Source organism: Gigantopelta aegis, chromosome 6 (assembly GCF_016097555.1).
Source record: "Gigantopelta aegis isolate Gae_Host chromosome 6, Gae_host_genome, whole genome shotgun sequence".
In the NCBI taxonomy this organism is placed as follows: domain Eukaryota; kingdom Metazoa; phylum Mollusca; class Gastropoda; order Neomphalida; family Peltospiridae; genus Gigantopelta; species Gigantopelta aegis.
The window spans coordinates 15,216,806-15,235,361 of NC_054704.1; the positions used below are offsets into that span (position 1 = coordinate 15,216,806).

Below are 18,556 nucleotides of genomic sequence, written 5' to 3' on the forward strand. Positions count from 1 at the left end.
AAATTCTTTATACTGAGAAACATTCCTTCAGCTCCAGCTTTTAGTGTCAGCATATCGCAGTTTCTCAAATCTATACTTCTGTTCAAGGCATGAGTATATGCCGCCGATTTTAAACAATGAATTCCATTTTATTCTAGCACAAATGTTGTTTCACTCGAGTTCAAGGATTTCTGAAGGTTTTTAGGAAGTTTTAGAATAGATATTAGAGGTCGCTTTCCGATTTGTTTTTTCACCTTGCTGGAGCGTTTTCTTTGTATACTGTTTTAATAGCAATTCATTGCACAAATGCATGCCATTACGATTTTGTTGCAACACCCATTAGATAATAAGACAGTAAAATGGAGCCTAAAATATTTGTGTTTGTTGTCAATTCATTTGTCTTTTTCAGCTATAAAACTCGATGGTTGTAATGTTGTTGGCTACACCGTCTGGTCCATCATGGACAATTTTGAATGGCGTAGTGGTTTCACAGAAAAGTTTGGACTCAACTACATAAATTTCTCCGACCCAAACCGACCACGAATTCCTAAGAAGTCTGCTTTATTCTACAAAGATGTTATCTCAAATCGAGGCTTTCCAAAAGTATCTGGAGGAACGAGAATTGTGTGCTCAACTTGGTGTGCCATTTTGCTCTTCGTAATAGTGGGTTATATCTGAGTTACATGGCCTAATAATCACAGGGGATAACCGCATGCGGGTAACTGTAGTTACTCGCATCCATTATGGCGGAGGACGCACATGAAGAGTATTAATCAATGTGAATTTCCGTATTTCTAAGCATTACATTCACATTTTAATAGAGCGTATCGGCAGTTGCTTTAGTATGAATATATTTTGAATCAATGATATTTTGATCGGCTGATAATAAAATTACAAAGTTAGGCATGATGAAGGTAACTTCGAAGTGGTGATGCAGGTAACTCTCTAGTGAGCTTCTGATGAGATGTAGGTATTTGACAAAAAGGATGCGGGTAACTGCAATGATGAGCGTAAATGTAGGATGAGAGTATCTGATGATGATAACTTGTTTAACGTGCCCATATACCACTAGGGTTTCGAACACGCCCATCCCGAGTCCGACCTCCGATAAGTTCGGTGACCTGACTCGGGATGGAGGGGGGGGGGGGGGGGGGGGGGGGTAGAGTTGAAAATGGACAGAATTTTGAAAGTTAAAAAGGTAAAGGTAAAAAAGTTAATAGAATAAATTTAAAAAAAAAACTTACAAGCCAAAAATAAAAAGAATTGACTGCTCGGCCGAATAATATTTATATAATTTGAAGCATTTTAGAAGGACGGTCCAAAATTAAATAAGAAAAAGAAGAGAGGATCGGACTATTTAATAATAATTTTAAAAAAAAGAGAGTAATTTCGACAATCTTTTGAACGCAGATCTAAAAGTTTAAAGTCCGATCGATATGTCCACGTGAGTGGCCTCGTTAAGGCCACCGGCCTCGGTGGCGTCGTGGTTAGGCCATCGGTCTACAGGCTGGTAGGTACTGGGTTCGGATCCCAGTCGAGGCATGGGATTTTTAATCCAGATACCGACTCCAAACCCTGAGTGAGTGCTCCGCAAGGCTCAATGGGTAGGTGTAAACCACTTGCACCGACCAGTGATCCATAACTGATTCAACAAAGGCCATGGTTTGTGCTATCCTGCCTGTGGGAAGCGCAAATAAAAGATCCCTTGCTGCTAATCGGAAGAGTAGCCCATGTAGTGGCGACAGCGGGTTTCCTCTCAAAATCTGTGTGGTCCTTAACCATATGTCTGACGCCATATAACCGTAAATAAAATGTGTTGAGTGCGTCGTTAAATAAAACACTTCTTTCTTTCTTTCGTTAAGGCCGTTTGGGTGCACAGCTTATAGGGACGAGATGGGTTGCATCTCGTCAAGAAAACCCCTAGATTGATAGTCGATAGACGTTGAAGGTGTAGTGCTGTGCTGAAATACAGATCTTGAGAAGCCGGATCCGTCTGAACGAGAGAGTATCAGACTAGGGTATAGTCCAGTCGTCATGGGTTGGTATAGTGATGCGGACGGGCCCGACTCCGGAGGATACGAGATGGTATCACTATAAAGCAAATAAAGTCTAGAAAAAGAGTAGTAGGGGCCGACCCCGCTTCCTATTTCTTCTTAGAGTGGGGCGGTCAATCTTCCAGTGCTGCTAGGACAGGCTCGGACATGTTGAGACTAAACGCGAACAACCGTAGCGTTCTGCAGAATGGCCGTCATACGAGTCACGAAAAAACAAGTCAACATAGTCAGACGGAGAAATGACGTGGAGGCGAGGAATCTCGCTAAAAAAGAATCCAACCTGGTGGTGCAGACTGTCGAAACGAGAAGCGTTCCAGCGTTCTATCAGTTCCAATGGCCGCATACATCCCAGTAGAAAACTTCATTTCGCTGAAAAAACAACAAAATGAAGGATCCCCAAGTCGAGCACATGAAACCAACACGTCTTACTGCGTGGAGCTCCAGACTGGGAATCGAGAGTATCTGCAGTAGTTATCTCTTGATAACTAATGGTCGCCATATGCGTCTAGAAACAATTAGTAAAAAACATTATTCTTATGTTTTTCCCTCCATTTTCTTTTTCAGATTATTACATGTGCTATTTGTGCGATACATCCTCCGCCCGAGCCAATACTATTTTAACACCCCCCCCCCCCCCCCCCAACAAAATATACACTGTGGCCATTCAAATATTACGTAACGCTCGAGGGTGTTGATGGGTGTAGCGCCAAACTTTATGTGGCGTTACAAGGGGGAAAATAACGTCATGTCATGGCTACTTCATTTAGCTATTTATCAATGAAATTTATACAAACAATATTATAAATATATTCAAGGCTAAACTAAATTATTAAAATATATATTTTGTCAAATTATGCTGCTAACATTAATTATACAGCAAGTATGTTTCCGATTTAAAAATATGAATTGAAAGAACCATGTGCACACTTTTCGCATAACATCTATGCGGAGTTGTACTGTGTGACACCTCTCGAAAGACGTATTTTCATATGTGAAGAGACGATAAATATCACATGTGTATCTCTTCCACCGCCATGTAATAAAGGGGGAGGGAGGGTGTCAAATTTTGATATAATAGCATTACGTAATATTTCAACGGCCCCATGGTGAATAATTGGAGGGGGGGGGGGGGGGGGCGGCGAGTGTTGCCTTTAAGTTAATAACAAACATTAGGGCACTAAGGCAAGTTCGAGGGGTACCAAGGCAAACATTTTCTTCAAAAGAGTGGCACGAAGGTAACTTGCTTTTTATCAAGTTTCTCAGAAAAAAAATAAAATCATTTCACGTTATGATCTTGGACTCAGCCTATGCAGTTCGTTGGATACGGACAGTGGCGGGAAATTAGGGGTGATCAGTGGCGTAGTCAGGAGGGCCAAGAGGGCTTGGGTGCCAGGTGCCCCCCCCCCCCCCCCCTTACAAAATCCTGCCCACGCCACTGGATACGGATGCCTTGATATGTGTGCGGTTGTCATGCCGAATGGACAGTAGCTCGAATGTCTTCTGGTCGCAGCCCGTGGTCACGACCAACATGCGCTCTGCAAGTCCACAGCTAATAACTACACAAATGGCAATGGCAAAACTAAGTTTAGTTGAAGCACTGATACCTTAAGATCAATGTGCTCTAGAGGCGTCGTTAAATAAAACAAATAAAACAAATAAATAATCATACCTAAAGACGTTGGACAGCTTAGCACATTTGGCTGCTGACGAGCTAAGCTCTAGCGTGTTTTGTTTTGTTTTTGGTTGTTGTTTTTTGTGGGGGGTTTTGTTGCTGTTGTTTTGTTGTTGTTTTTTGTTTTTTATTCTCCCTTGCTGGGGCATTTTGATGTCCAACAACAAAATACAAAAGTGAATGGAAAGCGTGCGTGCGTGCGTGCGTGATTCGGTAAATATTGGGAGTATATTTTTATTTTAACTTTGGTATAATCTAACATTAAATTTTCATTTGGGGTAATTGTCCTTTCATCTGCATCGAACAGTTACCCTCATCCAACCGTAACAAATACCCACATCCTTATGATGTTGACACTTTCAGTTACCAACATCACACGCGATTTTCGATGCCCGTTATTTAATTCCCAAATACTATTTTTTAAAAAGGTATGCTTCAAAAATGCATATTTTATATATTTCATGAAGTCTCTGTATATGAATATCTCAAAAATGCACGTTAAGAATGGAAATTCACATTCATTAATACTCATCATTTGCGTTCATCGCCATCTTGGATGCGAGTAAGTACAGTACAGCATGCGGTTATCCCCTGTGATAATAAGCAGTGCTTATAAAACAGAATGAAATACATTGTTACACAGCCTTCGATTTTAAAACAAATTGTTAATTCAACAAACAAAAATAATAATCAAACAAAATTATGAATAGATGTTATAAGATAAAGACGGACTGTTATTTTTTAATTTGTAAATTGATTTTTAAAATTATTTAAAAGTCGTATTTACAAATACCAAGAATATATTTAAATCCCGGTAAAAATTAATTTATAATCCATTTCTAATCATAATATATTAGTAAATACAAGAACTGTATATGATTATGTTGTTTTCTAAAAGGTGTGCAAATAAAATATATTAAGAAGGATTGGGTTTTTTTTTTTTGTTTGTTGATATTTCAACACAATTTAACGTACACTATATATGTATTTAAATGTACACAGATGTTTTCTGGCTGAATCTGTGGTGGATTTTAAGCTCTTTCCTCTCTTATGAATTTTGGCTTCAAGGTTTTGTCTCTTTTTATGATAAAGGCTGTTTCCTGCAAAAAAGCCACCATTTGAGAGAGAGAGAGAGAGAGAGAGAGAGAGAGAGGAGAGAGAGAGAGAGAGAGAGAGAGAGAGAGAGAGAGAGATTGGAGGTCACAGTACATAAATAAACATTACACCTTTAACTATATTCCCATGGAAATTACAGCCAAATAGTTTATTTTACTAACATCACAGAAAGAAAATAAATTATATTAGATGATCTATAGAGAACGACCGACGGGAGTAGTCGTCTTTATATAAGGCGACCACTCCGTTATGACACTTACTCCTGGCGGAAGTTGACGACATGTTTGCTATCTTTGTGCAATTCAGCTGTCTGTCTCTGCGTTATGCAATAGTATATCAATTTAAGGTCATGGTATATCTTGCCCTGTCTTTGGAAAATGGTATATTAAATTTGTTTTAAACTTTTCTGCTTATCGTTAGTCCATCCTAATGTAGCCCGAGTACTCTGACGGTAAGACGGATATTTAGACAGTTCTCAACACTCCCTTACCGTCAGAGACCAATGTATATAAATTCTGCGCAATCGCTGTCTACCAAACAGTAATCAAAGATTCCCGCTCTAATACAACAATCCTATTGTTGATGTTAAATACCTTTACATCGATCATTTTTGAGTTCTCTGATAAAAACAAATTTCCCATATTAATCACTAATACACACACTACAGGAAGAAACCCGTCATCAAATACGTATTTAACCGGAACATTATTGAAACGGGGTGCTGTCGGGATCTTCGTGTAGTGTGTGCATTAGTGATTAATATGGGGGGATTTGTATTAGTAGCAATAACAGTCTCCAAAACTGTATAAACAGTTTTACGTTATATTTTCATATTTCAGGCACACGTGCTTTTTCCAGGGGTGATGGTACAAAAGTCACGCATGTTGGGACCACGGATAATGAGAGGAAATCCATTTGCGCCATTCCATGGTCTATTTTGTTCAGTTAGCAGGAAGGGATCTTTTATATTCACTATTCCACACAGACAGGACTGTGCATTCCGTGATCTTTGTTACACCAGTTTTGGAGTACAGACTTGGAGGAGAAATAGCCAAATGGACCCCCCCACCCCCCCCCACACCCCCCCCCCCCCCCCCCCCCCCCCTCCCACCCCCCCCCCCCCCCCCCCCCCCCCGACTGGGATTGATCGTAGATCGACTGCGCATCGAGCTAAGTCCCGCACCCTTGTCTAAATTCAGAAGTCTTTATAAATAATAATAATAATAATAATAATAAATAAATAAAGATTACCGAACTACAATACATTAATGTTATGAGCTCTCTATACTGAAAAATCTAGATTTAAGCACAGACACACACGCACACACACACACACACACACACACACCGAGAGAGAGAGAGAGAGAGAGAGAGAGAGAGAGAGAGAGAGAGAGAACAATACAAAAACAAAACAAAAACAACAAAGAAAGAAAAAGAAAGTATCGTAAAGTATACCTACCTCCCTATTTAGTTTTTGAAGTACTGCAGAAGCTGCTTTCTTTTACCATTTTCTGATGACAATTCTCAACTATTCAACAACTAACATATATACACTATGAAGTGCCATGCTAAAACATGTACATATTGACTATGTAACATTACTGACGTGTTCGTCAATTCGTGTAGCATATTTCACAGCGTTAATGGTGGCAATACTGGTAGGATATGTCCATCTTTCGCGAACTCCTGATGTCATCACTGTTTTAAGAGTGATTCATGAATGCATGTCATTACAGATATATTTATTCCAATGAGCTCTGCCCTGTGCTAGTTTTGAGTTAGTAAACTAGTCTGGAGGTGGCAGTCCTCTTTAAGTGATGCAGGAATGGCTGTACTCTTATTAACGAGGCACTAAATAGAAATTCATGGAATCAACAATTGTGTTCCCAGGTGCCTTATTCGACTCTGCATTGTGCTGAAATACTATTTTGATCATAGATTACGGATTTGTCGGTCAGATTTACCGACTTGTTTTCAGTGCTGACGTGTTTTTAAAAATATTTTTAATATATTATATTTTACAGCATTGACGTCTTCAATGACCATTTTATAAATGTAATGTATTTCTGGTTTGCTGCAAATTATATGCGAAACAAAAATGATACATAACTCGAAATCTAGGGTCAGCGTGTTTATAAAACATTGTAGCGTTAAGCATTAAACAAAACAAAACACCTTGAAAAACAAAACAATACATACAAGAAAATAAATTTATCAATAAACGTTTGTTTTAATGTAATTTTAAAAACTACGTCCAGTTTCTCACTGAGATAGGAATACTTAAAAAATTATATTATACAAACAACAACAGAAAAATGTATAGATAACCCAATTAAATATGTAATCATAAAGTTCACGCACACTCTTCATTCGGTCAGACATTCTGACCATGTCTTTCCAACTAGTACTTGGTTGCCTTTTACTAGTGTTTGTTAGAGTCAACGCGCACGTAAGTGACTTCTACTACGACACAGTTTCTGATGACTTTACCTGGGGATGCGCTACGTCGGCCTACCAGGTAGAAGGAGCGTGGGATGCTGACGGTAAGAATAGATGTAGCTGACTTCATGTCTTTTTATTGGGCTATGAGATATGTCTTATACGCTGTAGGGTGATTCTGTTACACACCATCCGTAGGACAAAATTCTGAATCTGCCCCCAAGCTAGCCTAAAAAATAGCTGGCACTCGCGTAGCACATGGCAGCAGCAAAACAAATTAATAATAATAATAAAAACATTTAAAATCAGAGTACAGTAATACATGATACATGTGTACAGAATATCACAAGTATACTTAAAATGAAAACCCAATGTAAGTGTTTAAATTATTACAGGAAAGACGCAGCATATTTGGGACGTTTTCAGTCATAGAAACGGAGGAAAAAACATTAAAGATCATCAAAATGGAGACGATTCCTGCAAAAGTTACACAAAGTACAAAGAGGATGTCAAGAGACTTAAAGAAATTGGAGTAAGATTAATTATATTTAAATTTTCCCAAATAAAATAATATATATATGCGTGCGTGTGTCTGTGTGTTTAATATGGCCATATGATATTCAATCTGTTTTAGATTGTAGTAAATCAAATAGCATCCACATTAAATAAGACTTGTTGTAATAAAGTGTTTCATCCGTATTACTGTAATTTAATTTGAACTAGTATCATTCGCGGGGTCCTGCAAAACATAGGATGGTAATTATTGTGCTAGTTGAAGACGTTTCACGTTAAATCTTAATGTTCTGCTCATGGCGTAAGCCATTTTTGGCCAAGTGTGAGTATTCATTGAAAAATATCCTGTGTTCAAAAATAAATTTTGATATCTTTTCAGGTGAACCATTACCGATTTTCAATATCATGGAACCGTATTTTGCCCACCCCAACAAACTACAAACCCAATCCACTAGGTCTGAACTATTATAAAAGTTTGATATCCGAGTTGAAACAGAATGGGATTGAACCAATGATCACTATGTTTCACTGGGATCTGCCGCAACTCTTGGAAGACTATGGGTCCTGGGCGAACGACTCCATCATACACCATTTCAAGGCGTATGCTGATGTACTATTCAGAGAGTTGGGAAATGATGTATGTAACTTTTCCTCCTCATTGTCACTTAAACTTCCACCAGTTCATCTAACGTGTGTGTGTGTGTGTGTGTGTGTGTGTGTGTGTGTGTCTGTGTGTGTGTGTGTGTGTGTGTGTGTGTGTATTGACGTCCAATTGTATACTGAAATTGTATTATAGAAAACCAACAAACGGTACTGTGGGATGTAAAAGTATTATGAAGTCAGCGAACATTTTGTTTTCAAAATCTTGATTAGCAATATTTCTAATCAATTGAAAATTGATAATTAGCAACTACTGTTTAAAGTTTTAAAATTGTGTAGCCATCCCTGAAAATGTTTCACAGTTTGTAAGGTTATTTTTTATTTCAACAATATTTATAAAATTATTATATAAATAATGGTCTGGATTATAATTTATCCTTGTATTAATTTAGACTACGATATATGTTTTTGTATTAGACTGATCTTTTGTCATAATGACCGGCCTCGGTGGCGTCGTGGTTAGGCCATCGGTTTACAGGCTGGTAGGTACTGGGTTCGGATTCCAGTCGAGGCATGGGAATTTTAATCCAGATACAAATTTCAAACCCTCAGTGAGTGCTTCGCAAGGCTCAATGGGTAGATGTAAACCACTTGAACCGACCAGTGATCCATAACTGGTTCAACAACGGCCATGGTTTGTGCTATTCTGCCTGTGGGAAGCGCAAATAAAAGATCCCTTGCTGCCTGTCGTAAAAGAGTAGCCTATGTGGCGACAGCGGGTTTCCTCTAAAAATATGTTTGACGTCCAATAGCCGATGATAAGATAAAAAAAATCAGTGTGCTCTAGTGGCATCGTTAAATAAAACATACTTTACTATTGTCATAATATACGAGTAGTAGACTCTATGCATGCACACTATAATATTATTATAGTCTTAGTCTTACATATTCTTATATTGGAAGGTGTTATGCTGTTTTAAATTTGACTGTGATGCTTATATTCTAAACTAGTATTCAGTAGGTCAATTATGTGTACATTTTTGGTGGATATAATCATGTTAGCTCGAGTGTCCTTTAGCGTCATTCTATTATAATTGTATGTAAGAAAACGCTAGAGGTGACTGTGTAGGTGTATACTTCAGCAATCTTGGACAACGAACTAAACACGAGTTATAAACATGTATGTCCTATAATTTATCATAATGTTAAATTACTAACCTTAGGAAAATGTTTGATATATTTAAATCTCTGTTGATAATTAATAAAATATTATCTTGCCTGGTGATATTTATGTAAATACATTATAAAATGAATATATGTTAATACATCTTTGTTTTATAATTGCCCCCATTTCTATCTGTGTGTGTGTGTGTGTCCCTCTCTCTCTCTCTCTCTCTCTCTCTCTCTCTCTCTCTCTCTCTCTCTCTCTCTCTCTCTCTCTCTCTCTCTCTCTCTCTCTCTCTGCAGGTGAGATAGCTGTATTCAAAATGGTTTGCTGCTTACAGGTAAAATACTGGATGACTTTTAACGAGCCCATCGTCATTAGTTGGATAGGATATGGAACTGGCACATTCGCCCCTGGAATCAAAGAGCCTGCTACAATGCCATACCGTGTATCCCACAATATTATCAGAAGTCACACAGAGGTCTGGCATCTCTACAATGATAAATATAGACAGCGACAAAAAGGTTAGTTCACTTCATAATTTAACCTTCTTTTAAAAGTCATCCAAATCATTTGTATTGATTTAGTTACTTCAATTTCGTGTTTATATTCATGTAAGGTTCAAGCACGCTCTCTCTGACACAGACATTATTTATTTGGATGGTCAGTGTAGGGCAGTGGGCTATTGGGTACTCGTAGTTGTTAGTTGTTAGCAAAAGAGAAGTAAGTGTAGTGGATTATACTTATCCACTGAACTGTTAAAACTTGCATTGTGTGACATCAAACTGAAGACATCAGATGTTTTTGGTATTATACTTAATGGTACGACCAACGACATACATATAGCTTTTGCTTTCTTTCTAAAGACTAGAAAATATAGTTCTAGTACTCTGCTGTTCGAGAGCTAGACGGACATTTGGACTGTTATTATCGTTGTCTGCCGTCAGAGATAACTGTATAGAAAAAACACGGAATTGAAGCCTGCAACCAGGTAGGCAAAGATTCCCACTCTATTACAACCATAAACCTAAGTTTGATGCTAATACCATTACATTGATAATTTTCGAGTTCGCCGATAACAAATATTTCACATATTAATCAATAATGCACACACTACAGGAAGAAATCCGACAGCACACCTTTTCAATAATATTCCGGTTAAATATGTTGATGCTGACGAGTTGTGTTAGTGATTAATATGTCAAATAGAAGACAACAGATGTTTTTGGTATTATATCTAAAGACTAGAAAACAGTTAACGGTAATGCATGTACACTATTTCAATGTATCAATTTTTGAACAATTCAGTAGACTTGTCAAAGAAAGAAATGTTTTATTTATCGACTCACTTAACACATTTTATTTACGGTTGTATGGCGTCAGACATATGGTTAAGGACCATACAGATTTTGAGAGGAAACCCGCTGTCGCCACTACATGGGCTACTCTTTCCGATTAGCAGCAAGGGATCTTTTATTTGTGCTTTCCACAGGCAGGATAGCAAAAACCATGGCCTTTGTTGAACCAGTTATGAATCACTGGTCAGTGCAAGTGGTTTACACCTACCCACTGAGCCTTGCGGAGCACTCACTCAGGGTTTGGAGTCGGTATCTGGATTAAAAAGCCCATGCCTCAAGTGGGATCCGAACTCAGTACCTACCAGCCTGTAGACCGATGGCCTGACCACGACGCCACCGGGGCCGGTGTTTTCTAATCAAATGCATACAGGGCTGAAACAGGTGGTAATTTCTTTCTCTCCTAACTGTGGTATTTTATGTTATTTTATGGCACCAAAAACGAAAATTAAAACGAAAGCGAAACCCAAACCCAAACTCAAAGCCAAACCCCAAAATATAAACCTAACCTAACCTTAACCTAAACACAAACCTAAACCTAAACCTAAGCCTAAACCTAAACCTAAACGTTAACCTTAACTTTAACTTTAACTTTAACTTTAACTTTAACTTTAACTTTACCCTAACCTAACCTAACCTAACCCAAATAAACCCAACCAATCCAAAATATGTTCATTAATTCCTTTTCAGGTAAAGTTGGGTTAGCGATAAGTATTCACTTCATGATGCCTAAAGACCCCTCCAGTCCCAGCGACATAGCTGCTGCAGAAAGACAACTGCAGTTTATGGCTGGCTGGTACATCAATCCGTTACTAGGCAACGGTGACTATCCAGCGGTCATGAAGACGTATATTGCTAGGAAAAGCCAAGAAGCCAAACTAACAAAGTCGAGACTTCCCGAGTTTACAGACGCCGAGAAAGCACGAAATAAAGGTACACCAATAATATATTATTGTGAAATTCCTTTGAGCAAAGAAACATAATGTAATACATTCGGTTAAGAAGAAAAAAAAGCTTAGTTCAAGTGATTAAGAAATTATTTTGGGGGGGACGATCGCTTTGTCGGGTATGTTTACACAGGAGTATTACTAAATACTTATTTATTTGATAATTAATTAAATATAATTTGTATTCATATTTTAGTAATACTTCCAACGGAACAAATATATCATGGCGTTACGTATTTTCGATAGGATAGGCGAAAGATAATAACAAAAATGGAAAGATATTGTCACAAATTATAAAAGATGTATATTATAAATATACCATTTCATAGTCAACTCGTGATGTGTGAAAATATGTTTTTTACTTATCACTTGTCGTATGAGAAAAACACACGAAATAAATTCACGCTTTGTTTATCAATGTTGAGGTTCTTGTGATTTCCTTGGATTGAACCACTACACCACGAGGTTAGTCGAACACCACGACAATGGAATCAGCAACCCAGGCTATGAAGGCGACTCTGACACGAAACAATCTCGTGATCCAGCATGGCCGGGGTAAATAATTACTTTTTAACGCTGAAGCAAGGTCGTAGGAAGCGGTACGGCCGGTCAGGAATAACGCTAAAGGACACTCGAGCTAGACTTTTAACAATAAAAAACTGCTCGAAATACCACCAAATACTGCTTTAAACTGTCATTGAATGCAACAAAAAGTATCCATTGAAAAAAAAATATGGAAAAAGAGCATTATCTCAGACCCTTCACGTATGACGGTCAAAATCTTACCAACACTTTTTTGTTTTCTTACGGGCCTGCAAAGGGGCGTTCTCTGCATGACATGTTGTAACGACTTACACCTTGTAATAAAGTTAACGTAACGATTTTATTCAGCATATGATAAATATGTAAAAGGAAAAGATAAAAATGTTTGCTTAATTACACCTCGTCACATTTTAAACTACAGATGCATAGCAAAGTATTATTTTGACATTTGGTCAATAAAGAGAAAGAGAGGGAACTCTCTGTCACCACATAGGCTACCCCTACCCTAAAGCAGAAAGATATGTTTTATATGCACTTTCCCATAGACCGAACAGTATAGTTATATTTATCTCTCTCGATGTACCCGGTCAAATCATGTAGATGAAGCATTTTAAAGACGAATGCACATGAAATAGATCTACTTCAGTCTATATCTTGATGTTACTGATTGTATTCATACGAATTGTGGTTTAGTCGTAGAGTTACGTGTTCATGTAAAACTAGGTGTACGATATTTTCCGAAATTGATCCCTGGCTGGGAGTCCACTAATCGATACAGCGACCTATCACACACCATGCGAGCGCTCTACCACTGAGTTATCCTGCCTATAAGCAAAAGGAGAGTAGCCCTACTGCAAATTAAATATGTCAGATATCTGGACTTAGCTAACATCCCGTGTGTACATGGTGCACCATGCGCATTGCGTGCTGCTAATGCGTATAGATTATAAAAACCCTCATTGATAACAATCCGAGTGATTCCATACATACGTACTGCGTGATTCATGATGCATAGTGTCTTACATGTTGCGTATTACTACGCTTCACGCAAGTTTCATGCATTGCGCATTGTCCACTTCGTATAGATAGAACCTTAATTTAAGTCCATGATTGGACCTAGAAACGTTTTTGTTAGTTTTTTCGGTTGAAACAAACCACCGATAATAACCACACAAAAAAGAAGGAAAACACTAACGTCTAACCCTGGGTTAGCATTTAAGAGCATTTACTATTTAAACATTTATCAACTTAGGACGTCCCTGGCCTTGTTAAGTCTTCCGTTATCAGTCAAAAGCATTATAACCACATAAATGCAAACATCTTTTCAATGAGATAGTAGCCTACATTATGGGTTTGTTTTCTTTGTTTGTTAAATAATATCACACTCGCACCAACACAGGTATTGATTACAGGCTGCTTACTCATAAATTCCCATCAAAACATATAGCAAAATATTGCATCCGTCATCATTTATTAAACTTAAAATGTTTAGATGTCCACAACCCGCTTTAAGTCAACACTTTGTCGCAGTGGTGCAATTTGCGCTTAAAACTGGTGCAATTTCGCAGAAAATCACGTCATAGACGATAAAAGTAAAAAATATATCATGTTATTGTCAATCTTTACAAGTTGTTGTGACATACATTTGATGAACTCTCATAAATGTACATATTTGCGTACCATACATGCATCAATAACAAGTTGTCGTAGGTACTCGACAACCATGTACATACTCTCAGAAACGTTAAGTAAAGTTTGTTTTATTTAACGACGCCGCTAGAGCACATTGATTTTTTATCTTATCATCGGCTATTGGACGTCAAACATATGGTCATTCTGACACTGTTTTTAGAGGAAACCCGCTGTCGCCACATAGCCTACTCTTTTTATGACAGGCAGCAAGGGATCTTTTATTTGCGCTTCCCACAGGCAGGATAGCACAAACCATGGCCTTTGTTGAACCAGTTATGGATCACTGGTCGGTGCAAGTGGTTTACACCTACCCATTGAGCCTTGCGGAGCACTCACTCAGGGTTTGAAGTCGGTATCTCGATTAAAAATCCCATGCCTCGACTGGGATCCGAACCCAGTACCTACCAGCCTGTAGACCGATGGCCTGCCACGACGCCACCGAGGTCGGTCAAAAAAGGTTAAGAGTAGAAAGGCTCTGATCGACTAGCTGTACCGTGTTAGTTTGATTAAACTGTTTCATCACAACATGTGCAATGTTTCAGCTCTCATTTATATACCGGCCTCGGTGGCGTCGTGGCAGGCCATCGGTCTACAGGCTGGTAGGTACTGGGTTCGGATCCCAGTCGAGGCATGGGATTTTTAATCCAGATACCGACTCCAAACCCTGAGTGAGTGCTCCGCAAGGCTCAATGGGTAGGTGTAAACCACTTGCACCGACCAGTGATCCATAACTGGTTCAACAAAGGCCATGGTTTGTGCTATCCTGCCTGTGGGAAGCGCAAATAAAAGATCCCTTGCTGCCAATCGGAAGAGTAGCCCATGTAGTGGCGACAGCGGGTTTCCTCTCAAAATCTGTGTGGTCCTTAACCATATGTCTGACGCCATATAACCGTAAATAAAATGTGTTGAGTGCGTCGTTAAATAAAACATTTCTTTCTTTCTTTCTCATTTATATCGAGCTGAGTTTTAGCTCAGTAAAGCCTGCACCAAGTTCAACCAGCGAACGTTTCGCTAACATTCGCGAACTAGTTGATTGGTTCCCGACGTAACCACTTGGTTTATCGTGAAGCGCATACACCAGTATAGCGGGCGTTTTTCAGGTTCGGTCTGGCTGAACTCGGCCCTGGTTTCCATAAAGTCTGTAATACTGCGGCAACCGACGCATAGTGGCGCAATGTTTTTTTATGGGAATACAGTCACAGACAATCTGCGTCACATCTGCAACTGATGTACTCGAAGCTGGCCGTCTGCAGGTGTGTTCCAGTAAATTGTTTCTTCGATCTACGTTGATTTGCGTTGTTCCCCGACATGTTACAGATTATGTAGCAATCAGACTTAACAGATTGCTTGAATGAATTGCGATGGGTCGAAGTATTTATTGTTAGTGGATAGTCCTAGTGGCGTCTTGTTCTTGAGGGTTTGAGGGGGTTTCATTCCATCTAGTTGTTGTATGTGCCATCTTTCTTTTTTTTAATGCTCATTAAAAACCGCTTGCTGCTAATTTCCAAATATGAGTAATCGGTTTAAATCGTTGCGTCATGTATAATATTGAGAGAGATTAGATCTTGTCATGACATAAACCGGCCTCGGTGGCGTCGTGGTTAGGCAATCGGTCTACAGGCTGGTAGGTACTGGGTTCGGATCCCAGTCGAGGCATGGGATTTTTAATCCAGATACCGACTCCAAACCCCGAGTGAGTGCTCCGCAAGGCTCAGTGGGTAGGTGTAAACCATTTGCACCGACCAGTGATCCATAACTGGTTCAACAAAGATCATGGTTTGTGCTATCCTGCCTGTGGGAAGCGCAAATAAAAGATCCCTTGCTGCCTGTCGTAAAAGAGTAGCCTATGTGGCGACAGCGGGTTTCCTCTAAAAACAGTGTCAGAATGACCATATGTTTGACGTCCAATAGCCGTTAAATAAAAGGTGGCGTCGTTAAATAAAACAAACTTTACTTTACTTTTGTCATGACATAGCTTGTCTCGGTGTCACTCCTTTTTGAGATGTGGATTCTTTGCAGGAGGTGGGGTTAGTTTTGAACCCAATATTTGTTTTAAGTTATTATTATTATTATTTCAGTGTGTGTGTGTGTGTGTGTGTGTGTGTGTGTGTGTGCGCGCGCGCGCGCGCGCGTGCGTGTGTGATCTGTAGTTTTGAACCCAATCTTCTTTTTTAAAGTTCGTGTTATTCTAGTATGTGTGAGTGTGTGCGTGCGTGCATGTATCAGATCTGTAGTTTTGAACGCAATCTATTTCTTTTTAAAAGTTGTTTTTTTTTGTTTTTTTTTTACAAAAATAAATATGTGTGTCAGATCTGCGAGCTCCTTTCTGTCGATCTACCCACCCGGGATGCGTGAAATGCTCAAGTGGATTAAGAAAACCTACAACAACCCTACAGTGATCGTCACGGAGAATGGGGTCAGTGACGACACGGGGACCCTGGAGGATCAACCCAGAATTGACTATCTCAAGGCGTACATAAACGAGGCCATAAAAGGTAACCCGTCTACTTGTAATATCATTTAACTAACACAGATGTATCAAAGTTGAGAGGGCCAGTGGTACAGCGCTCGCCTGATGCGCGGTCCATCTAGGATCTATACCCGTCGATGGGCCAATTAGGCTATTTCTCGCTTTAGCTAGTGCACCACGACTGGTATAGCAAAGGCCGTGGTATGTGCTATCCCATCTGTGGGATGATACATATATAAGATCTATTAATATAAAAAATATAGCGGGTTTTCTAACACGATGTCAATTTATTCTCGTGGTGTTGTTACACAAAACAAACTTTTAAAAGTTTTTGTATCAAATTTGAATGAACATTTCTACTTAACGGGAAATAGAATTACGTTCCATTTGTATTATTAAAAAAAGTATTTACGAAATAAGTTTTACAAAGTAGTTATTGCTTTCTGTTGCTTGTTGGGCGTTTTCCTCATTTTGATGAAATATTTGTACACCTGATGTTATAACCGTTTTGCAGCATCCAGGGCACCTAGAAATGGAAGAATGTTTTATTTAATAACACACTATTCAACGCATTTTAATTACAGTTATATGGCGTCAGACGTATGGTTAAGAACCACACCGATAATGAGAGAGGAAACCAGCTGTCGCCACGCAAGAGGCTACTCTTTTCAATTAGCAGCAAGGGATCTTTTATATGTAGCATCCTACAGACAGGGAAGCGCATACCACGGATTTTGTTATACCAGTCTGGAGCACTGGATGGAATGAGGAATAGTCCAATGGGCCTAGTAGTCTAGGGAGTTATGTTCATTTTTTGAAGGTTGCATTTTTTTTTGTTCAAGTTAATACAATTTTGGTCATATGTTCCCATGACCTACCTGAACCAGAAATCCATTGGTAGCATTTTTTCTGACCACTATCATGTGAGCCATCTTGAAATTCAAAATGGCCGTCATTTTCATATAATTTCTTTATATATCTCCAGACCGGCCTCGGTGGCGTCGTGGTAGGCCATCGGTCTACAGGCTGGTAGGTACTGGGTTCGGATACCAGTCGAGGCATGGGATTTTTAATCCAGATACCGACTCCAAACCCTGAGTGAGTGCTCCGCAAGGCTCAATGGGTAGGTGTAAACCACTTGCACCAACAAGTGATCCATAACTGGTTCAACCATGGTTTGTGCTATCCTGCCTGTGGGAAGTGCAAATAAAAGATCCCTAGCTGCTAATCGGAAGAGTAGCCCATGTAGTGGCGACAGCGGGTTTCCTCTCAAAATCTGTGTGGTCCTTAACCATATGTCTGACGTCATATAACCGTAAATAAAATGTGTTGAGTGCGTCGTTAAATGAAACATTTCTTTCTTTCTTTATATATTTCCACTCCCATTTAACACAGAAACATATTTTTGGGTCTATTTAAACATATTATGTTAGTGAATTAAAATATTGTTTTTATTATTCATCTCACATGGCAACCATCTTGAAATTCAAAATGGACGTCATTCCATGTTATTTTTTTCTCTATCTTTACTCCCATTAATCACAGAAAAATAATTTTGGTGTCAGTTTACATCTATGAGCTCAGATAATTATTTTGTAAAAAGGAAAATTGTTGTCTCATCTTGGCAGCCATCTTGAAATTTAAAATGGCTACCACTTTAATATATTTTTTTCAAATATCTCAACTCCCGGTTAACGTGGAAGCATAATTTTTTGTCCATGTACCTTTCTGTATTCCATGCATTGGATCGTTTTCATTTATATAGTCATTGAATCATGAAAACAATCTTGAAATTCAATATGGCTGCCATTTTAATACATTTGTCTTATATCTCAACTCATGCTTAATGGAGAAGCACAATTGTGTTGTCTAAATGTATATTTCAGTGGTCAATGAATCTAATTCTTTAGATTTATAGTCATCCAATTATGGCAAACATCTTAAACTTCAAAATGGCAGCCATATGAAAATTCAAAATGGCCACCAATGTAATCATTTGGCAAATACCTTT

At 38.8% G+C, this 18,556-nt stretch overlaps 1 protein-coding gene across 1 annotated transcript in view; it reads left to right on the forward strand.

Annotated features, from left to right (window-relative positions):
* The window catches only part of LOC121374381 (lactase-phlorizin hydrolase-like), a 37,744-nt gene that overhangs the window by 10,670 nt on the left and 8,518 nt on the right, over positions 1 to 18,556 (forward strand). The window contains exons 8-16 of the mRNA XM_041501483.1: positions 389 to 636; positions 5,661 to 5,751; positions 7,248 to 7,364; positions 7,656 to 7,792; positions 8,153 to 8,410; positions 9,879 to 10,062; positions 11,584 to 11,826; positions 12,266 to 12,395; positions 16,386 to 16,570. Coding sequence (XP_041357417.1) covers positions 389 to 636; positions 5,661 to 5,751; positions 7,248 to 7,364; positions 7,656 to 7,792; positions 8,153 to 8,410; positions 9,879 to 10,062; positions 11,584 to 11,826; positions 12,266 to 12,395; positions 16,386 to 16,570 — 1,593 coding nt within the window. The remainder of the gene's footprint in view (positions 1 to 388; positions 637 to 5,660; positions 5,752 to 7,247; positions 7,365 to 7,655; positions 7,793 to 8,152; positions 8,411 to 9,878; positions 10,063 to 11,583; positions 11,827 to 12,265; positions 12,396 to 16,385; positions 16,571 to 18,556) is intronic.